This window comes from Dasypus novemcinctus, chromosome 14 (assembly GCF_030445035.2).
Source record: "Dasypus novemcinctus isolate mDasNov1 chromosome 14, mDasNov1.1.hap2, whole genome shotgun sequence".
Classification (NCBI taxonomy): domain Eukaryota; kingdom Metazoa; phylum Chordata; class Mammalia; order Cingulata; family Dasypodidae; genus Dasypus; species Dasypus novemcinctus.
The window spans coordinates 107,321,481-107,329,380 of record NC_080686.1 but is presented as its reverse complement, the minus strand read 5'-3'; the positions used below and the strand labels follow the sequence as shown (position 1 = coordinate 107,329,380).

The window sequence follows — 7,900 nt, the reverse complement described above, 5'->3', positions numbered from 1 at the left end:
CTGGTGGCTCAAAACTGGGCACTGGACCCAGTAACTGGCTGTAGAGTCACTTCCTAGGCCTTAGGGAGGGAGGCCATAGAGGTCAGAAAAAAACCTCTCCTACTTATTTTTAATTTTCTTGCATGTACTTTCTTGGTCTGCCAACAGACAGCACTCTTTGGCAGCTCTCAGTTCAGTGCCTGGTAAGTGTATTTGTTGCAACACAAACCAGATCAATGTGATAGAGCTTCCTGTCTGGAGACTATGAGCACTTAATTTGAACTTTCCTTAAGACAGGATATATAAGGAGATGCTACAACTCAACAAAAAAAAAAGACAAATGACCCTATGAAAAAGTGGGCAAAAGATTTGAATAGACATTTGTTCAAAGAAGAAATGCAAATGGAAAAAAAAAACCACATTAAAATATTCAACATCTCTAATGATTAGGGAAATGCAAATAAAAACTACAATGAAAAAAAAAAAAGCTACAATGAGATCATTTCATACCTATCAGAACAGCCACTATTAAAAAGACAGAGAACTGCAAATGTGGAGAGCATGTGGAGAGATAGGAACACTTATTCACTGCTGGAGGAAATGTAGAATTGTATAGCCACTGTGGAGGACAGTTCCTAAAGAAGTTTAATATAGACTTGCCACATGACCCTGCAATACCACTACTGGTATATACCCAGAAGAAATGAGAGCAGTGATACATCTGCCCACCCATGTTCAGAGCAGCGTTATTCACAACAGCCAAAAATTGGAAACAACCCAGGTATCCATCAACTGATGAATGGACAAACTGTGGTGTATTTACATGATGGAATAGTAGGCAGCTGTAAGAAGAAATGAAGTCATAAAGCATATGACAACATGGATGGCCGTGGAGGACATGACCCTGGATGTTGCATCATCTTGCTGTGTCAGCTCTCTGTGTGTGCGGCACCATTCCTGGGCAGGCTGCACTTTCTTTCGTGCTGGGCAGCTCTCCTTATGGGATGCACTCCTTGCGCATGGGGCTCCCCTACACGGGGGACACCCCTGCGTGGCAGGGCACTCCTTGTGCGCATCAGCACTGCGCATGGGCCAGCTCCACATGGGTCAAGGAGGCCCGGGGTTTGAACCACGGACCTCCCATGTGGTAGATGGATGCCCTGACCACTGGGCCAAGTCCGCTGCCCCATTTCAACTTCCTTGATCAACCATCCTCAAAAATCCAATCCCGGGGGGTTTTCCTCTGGCTCTTGTTGGGGTGGGGTGGCTGAGTGGGAGGAGACTCAGTCCATGACAGGGGTCTGACTATAGAGGAGGGAGGAAGAAGGAGGGCTGGGAGAGCATCTCAGGCCATGATGAGGGGCTGACACTACAAGGGGGTGGAGTCTTATACTCAGTGGCTTTCTAGGAGCTTTGCACAGGACCCCAGTGCATCCAGTGCAGGGCTGCTCCTGGAGGCTTCCTGCATGGCCGCCATGCTCAACTACACCCAGGGCCAAAGGGGCAGCTGGGGCTGAGTCCACCATGGTCCCTGCTTGTCCCTGGCAGGAGAGGTGGTCTGAGCATTTCCTCAGCACTCACCGTTGGCCACCTACGCCGCTCAGACCCACTTTTGCACATGGTCTGGGGCAGCCCCTCCCTTCCCGAGAGGCCATTGACCCTGTGGAGGGGTTGGGGAGCAGCAGTCCCCCTCATGCAGTTGACCTTGGGGCTATGGCTCCTGCTCACTTCTCTCCTCTCCTTCTCCGTGTCCCTTCCCTTCTCCCTCAGCCACCCCTTGGCAGGCCCTGGAGGGTGACCCCAACCTTCCCTCCTGAAGGGCCTGGGGCCTTGTGGGGCCAGGGGTGCCGCCCGCAACTGCTCAGTTACCCCAGGGCGATGAGATGCCAAGAGGACTATAAAGGGGTGAGCTGTGTCCCCCCAAAAGACATGCCCAATCCTAACTCCCGGGGTCTGGGAATGACCTTATTTGGAAACAGGGTTTTTGCGGATGGAACTGCAGGCCCAGGAGCTGAGAGCTTCCCGGGTTAGGGTGGACCCTACATCGAGAGCGGAGAAGGCGCAGGAGGGACGCGGCCTAGGAGGCTGGAGCAGAGTGGAATCCTGGGGCCGCGGGCGCTGGAGGAGGCCAAGAAGTGTCCTTCCCGGACTTTCGGGGAGCGCCCTGCTGACCTCTTGACCACAGACTCCTGGGCTCCAACTGCGCGGGCACCAAGCTTGTGGACCTAAGCCTGCGTCTGGGTGCTTGGTGAGAGGCCCTGGGACGCCAAGGCGAGACCGCGCGGCGCTGGGTTTGCCCTGCGTCCCTCCCCGCCCTTCGCGTAAAGGCAGCTGCCAAGACGTAACTGCCCTCCCGCAGCGGGGACTCCTCTTCTCCTGCTGGACTCTGGACACGAGGGTGTGCAGAGGGCCTGGGGCCACCTTAGCCCCGGCGCAGCGGTGCTCCCAGTGCGCATCTGGCCAGAGGCGGGTCCCCTTGGTGGCCTGGGCTGAACTCCGCAGCGCCCAGACGTGGGGGACCGGAGGCACAGAGGAGCCGCGGTCACTGCGGGCCGGCGCGGGGCCAGCCTGCTTCGGCCCCTTCCTGTGCGGCGCAGCGTCACCAGAGGTCCCGCGTCCATCCTCCCAGGGGCCCGCTGGCCGCTCCAGGTCCCTGCACGGCGCTGTGCGGGGTAGGACCCCAGAAACCTGTGTCCTCGTCCACGTAAGGGAGAGGAGCGATGGGGCCAAAGGCGCAGGGCTGGTTGGGACGCAACGAGCAGAGGTTGGGCTATTGCTTCTCCCTAGCGAGGAGGAAAGCCTCTTGGCAGGGCCCCGCCTCCCTCCGCGGCCCGTGGGGAGCAGCCCTGACCTCCAAGCCGCCACCCCGTCTTGCCCCAACACAGTGGAGGCTGTGCCCGCAGGTGGCCAGCCTTGTCCAGTGTCTTTTCCAAGGTCCCCAGGAAGCTGCGGCAGAAACAACAATGGGTTTCCTCCCATTTCCTAAGGAGGGAGGAGGACGCCAAGAGGCGCAGCGCCCTGGCGGGAAGTCCTCGCCCTCTTGGCGCTGTCCTCCTCCAGGGGCGCTGTCCACCCGGATGAACGGCTGCTCCCACCACCCCAGTTCCGCAGACCCCCCTTGAGCTCCCAGGAGAGCGCGCAGCCCGGGCTGCAGGCCACGAGGGGCTGTTCTCCAGAAGGGACCTGAGACAGGACTCACGGGCATGTGGTTTATTCAGGAAACTGCCCTGGGGGAGCCCCCGAGAGAAGAAGGGAGCCTGGCCCCGGCTTGCTCTCCTGCTTCTGACTCCTGCCCGGCCAGTCTCGGGCTAAGGGCTGCCCAGAGGAAATAAACTGGGCAGAGGAAGGAGAAGAGTTGCAGGTCTGGACACTGAGGGCATAAAGGGGGTGTGGAGGGCACGTGGAGGAAGCACAGTCCCCAGGGCATCTGGGGGGCGGATCTGCAGCCCTGGGGGACTCGCTGAGCGGGAGGAGCTTCTGCGGTGGGGCCCCCGGGGAGCTGGCAGCCCTGCCCGCCTCTGCCTCCCCCTGCTCCAGCTCCAAGGCCTTCCACAGGCACCTGGCTCGGCGGGGGCAGGTGCTGGGTGCTCCCGGGAGCCGCACCTCCTGGCCCATCTCCACACCACGCCTCCCGCTGGTTCATACAGAGGCGCCCAGGAGGGTGGTCAGGACACTGGCCACAAGCATGAGGCCCACGGTGGTGGCCCTTGGCCCCTGGGCCCAGGCCCCGTTGCACAGGTCAGTGCTGCAGCAGTAATAAGAGGCTTCTTGGAAGGTTTGTCTGGTTTGCACAGTAGGGAAACTGTCGCAGGAAGATGTACAGTTCTTTATTGTCTGCACCTTGCCATTGATTTTATCACCTGTTACATGGAAGAGATATGCAGAGGCTGTGGGGTCTGCTCTGGCCTCCCCCTGACTTGAGTCCACTGACCCACAGTCCCCAGAGAGGGGGGACATTGCTGGGCTGAGGGTGCTCAGGCTGGACTCGAGGTTGAGGAGAGTTGGTGCAGCCAGGGTGGAGGGCTCTGGTTGGGGTTGGGGTCTGGCTGACGCTATCAGGTGTATTTGAGTGACAAGGAGGCCCCCGCCCCCGGGGACTCTTTCTCACGGAAGCCTCAGGTAGAGAAGACCCGCCCACTGCCCCGCCTCTGCACCCACCGTCCAGCGTGCCACCTGGATACCCTGACCCTTGGCAGCTTCCTTTCTCCTCCCCGCCCTCCTCCGTGCTGCCCCTGCCGTCCTCGTGCTTCCCTGACCTCAGTCTCAGGCCCACTCCCCACCTCTGCCTCCAGGAGTACCACAGCCTGGGAGTGGCAGGGAAGAGGACTTACTTGCTGTATGTGAAAAGCAGGCTGTGGCAGTGGGTGGGCAATTTGTTTTATTTTGACAGGTGTTGCCATCCAGGGTCATGCAGTTATGGCAGTTGATGGCCCAGGCTGGAGCGAGAGAAGCACAGAAGCCGGGCAGTGAGTTGCTGGTCATGTGGGCGGGGACTGCCTGTGGCAGGGAAGGGAGCCAGGCCTCTCTCTGAGGTCTGGGCGAGGAGGCTGGGACCAGGACCCAGGACCCAGAGCCCCAGGAGAGAACTGGGTGTAGGACTTAGGAGCACGGGTGTCCAGGGAAGGAGGGAGAGGATAGAGAGGGCCAGGAAGCCAGGAAGCACCCCACGGGCCAGTGGGTGGGAGAGGTCCCAGGAGGAGGAATAGGGTGGGCAAAAGTGAGGAGCAGGAAGAGTGAACTCGAGAACACGCGATAGGCATGGGGGAGAGCGAGGGAGAAGGACGGCCAAGCCCTCAGCACCCGGCCCCGTGTCAGCCCAACATGGGCACACACCTGTGAACCACACGGCATCACCCCATGCCAGGAAAGCATGTCCCACCTCCTTCCTCAGCCCTGCAGCGCAAGCCTGGGTCCCCTGAGGCCCCCACCAGGGAGGAGCCCTGGGGTCTCACCTTCCTCCAAGCACAGCAGCACAGCCAGCAGGGTCAGGGCCTTCATGTTGGTGCCAGCCATGGTGTCCCCTCTCCTGGAGAGCTGAGAGCCAGGGACTGGCTTTATGTAGCTGCCAACTCTTTGTTCCTCCTCTGGGCACAAGGGTCTGGGTCCTTGGGGTGTGCCTGGATGACTCACACTAATCTGAGAATTGGTTTACACTCTGAAACTTCCTTCTTAACACAGGTGATGCTTATCTCAGTCTATCTTTACAGGTAGTGATGATAAGAGGGCAGGTGTCACTTTGAAAAGTCTGTCTTAACTGTAAGTGGTAAGAGGGCAGGGGTCAGGAAATTTTCTCTTTATTGTTAGCGACAAGAGAACACGGGTCATGGAAGTCTCATTTGCTGCCAAAGACAAACTGTGCCTCATACCAACATACTGGCCATCTGATCAATCATTTGGTCCAGTAGATTCATCAAACTGGGGTAGAACTTGTACTTCCTGCACCTGGGTCTTACCTCAGTACCCTGGCTAGGAGTCTCCATGTACTCTCCTCTGGTGGAGACAAAGTCCCCTTAGATAAGAGCACTAGGGCTCCCTGTCACTTGTCCTCCCAGTGGCCACTTCTTCTGTTTCCCACTTCAATCATACGGCAGTGTTCACTTCTAGATTTCCTCCATTTCTGGTTGATCGTCTTCCTGCCCTCATGCCTTAAACATGACGCTGCCCATGGATCTGTTCTCTTTCCACTTGACAAACTCTCCTTTGGCAATCTCCAACAAAGCCACCATCTCAAGTGTTAGGAATATGCTCCGTTGTGAGCTCCAGGAGCATAGACCCCCAAGTTCCATGATTTCAAACTTACCTTATCATTGTAGCTCTCCAAACTGGCTGGGTCCCATCCTGGCATCCCAGACACCTGCCAGCAGGTAGGTTGGACCCTCGCACCTCTCAGGCACTCAAGGTAATAACTCATGATGCCCCCATACAGTTTTATTTTAAGATTTATTTCTTTATTTCTCCTCCCTCCCTCCCTCCATTGTCTGCTCTGTGCCCATTTGCTTTGTGTTTTTCTGTGTCTGCTTGTATTCTCATTAGCCAGCTCCAGGAGTTGATCCTGGGACCTTCTGTAATGGGAGAGAGGTGATTATTCTCTTGTGCTACCTCAGCTCCTTGTTCTGCTATGTCTCTTATTGTCTCTCCTCTGTTCTCTTTTTTTTGCGTCGTCTTGCTCTGCCAGCTCTCTGTGTTGGCCAGCTCTTCTGCATGGGGCAGCACTCCTGCACGGGGCAGCAATCTGTATGTGCCAGCTTGCCTTCACCTGGTGGCCCTGGGCATCGAACCCTGGGCCACCTACATGGTAGATAGGAGCCCAACTGCTTAAGCCACAACTGCTTTCCCTCCATACACTTTTAACCACACCCTTCTTCATTCTCACGGCTACTGTGCTAGTTCAGACACACTCCCTGCATTAAGGGAACTAGAGCCTGTGGGACAACTGGACACAGAATAGAAATTAATACCAGATTAATTAAAATCAGATTAATTAATTAATACCAGATTCCCAAAGCTCTGCAGGAGCCCCCCAAAAGGAATTCACCTCCAAGAGCCTTGAAGAACCATTTTCATCTTCAGCACCATCCCATGCTCCTTTGGCCAAGTGATCTATAAAAGCTCTGATTTCAGGGGCTCCTGCAGAGCTTTGGGAATCTGGTTTCCTCATACAGTGAACCTGGTTTAACCTCAAGATCACCAAATCCCCCATCTCTCCCCTCTTTCTCTTTCACTCCTCCTCCAGGGCTCCTGTCTCTGACCAAGGCTGGTTTAAGCCTTCCTGGGTGCGTCCAGGCACTTCACTCATTCTCTTACTCTTACATTCCCCATGCCCTTTTGTATTTCTAGAGGGTGCCAGATGCGGTGCTAACCCATGGACCTCATCGTGTGCAGGGCTGACATTTGGCTGATGCACCCTCGCTTAGCTGCTCTGGTGCTCACACCAGCGTGCACTGCAGTGGTCTGGGACCTGCTCTGCATGGTTGGCACCCATGCCCTCCTGGTTGCTCGATATTCAGAGTGCCATCCCTGACCAGTGCGTCCACCTATCAGCAATTTACTACGATGGCTGAGAGGGAGTGCATGGCTTCTGAGAGTGGAGTAGAAAAGTGAAGTGTGAGAATGAAATGGGTCCTCCATATCAGTTGTAAGGAGGCTCCTCAAATCCTTTTGGAATTAGGTCAGATATTCATGCATGAATTAAATAAAACTATGATTTAAATGTAATAACTGTGCCTTTTATTTCCTTTACAATTCTCCAAGGAAGCTAATATGGGTTCTGCAAGTCATGATGATGTAAGTACAAAACAGGCAGCCCCACAAGTGCCTGGTATTTTTCCTCTGTTTTGTTCCTTTCCTGACCATTAGATAATGCATGAAAATTAAGGAGAATGGCGGAAAAAAAGAAATAAAGGGTGAGAGAGGATGGTATTTCCCTTTGAATTCTTCCCAAGATATTTCCGAACTAGAATGTTTTGTAAACAAATATTCAAGAGAACAATTTTGTGAGTTTTTAAAATATAAAGCATGGTTTAGACTAGATTTTAGATTAGAACAAGGCTATGTATTCAGAAGGACCTAAGATGGTGAGAGCCAAATTATAAATAATAGAAGATTAAAGGAGAGAAATGATCCTGTGAAGGCTTTAAATTATTTATTGATTATTGCTTGGCAAACTGTTTAAAAAAATAAAATATTTAAGATGAGATATTTGCATATAGTTACATTCAAAACATAAGCATGCATGCTTAGAAAACCAGCTGCCTGTTTGCACTGTAGTTTCTGCTCGTAGCAGAATATATTTAGACTCTGCCTATTACACCTTGAAATAAATAACTGCTTCCTATGCAATAATTGCTATGAGGTGATAATCAGAATTTTGTTTAAATCCAGTTGAAGTTATTAGATGTTAGCCTTTACTTGAAATGCTCCT

At 54.0% G+C, this 7,900-nt stretch overlaps 1 protein-coding gene across 1 annotated transcript; it reads right to left on the bottom strand.

Annotated features, from left to right (window-relative positions):
• Window positions 1-3,180: 3,180 nt before the first annotated feature.
• On the bottom strand, window positions 3,181-5,059 carry LOC101428303 (ly-6/neurotoxin-like protein 1). Its single transcript, XM_004461325.2, has 3 exons — window positions 4,932-5,059; window positions 4,311-4,415; window positions 3,181-3,839 (listed from the first exon to the last, which is right to left on the bottom strand). Exons 1-3 carry the CDS (start codon window positions 4,990-4,992, stop codon window positions 3,619-3,621), a joined length of 387 nt encoding a protein of 128 aa, XP_004461382.1. The 5' UTR covers window positions 4,993-5,059; the 3' UTR covers window positions 3,181-3,618.
• Between the last annotated feature and the right edge of the window lie 2,841 nt (window positions 5,060-7,900).

What these genes read in the sequence shown, in the direction of transcription:
- LOC101428303 (XM_004461325.2), bottom strand. Translation starts at nt 4,992, where the DNA reads ATGGCTGGCACCAACATGAAGGCCCTGACCCTGCTGGCTGTGCTGCTG. An exon ending in GCTGCTGTGCTTGGAGGAAG is followed by an intron (nt 4,416 to 4,931) that starts GTGAGACCCCAG and finishes CTCTCGCTCCAG; the next exon opens with CCTGGGCCATCAACTGCCAT. An exon ending in CTGCTTTTCACATACAGCAA is followed by an intron (nt 3,840 to 4,310) that starts GTAAGTCCTCTT and finishes TCCATGTAACAG; the next exon opens with GTGATAAAATCAATGGCAAG.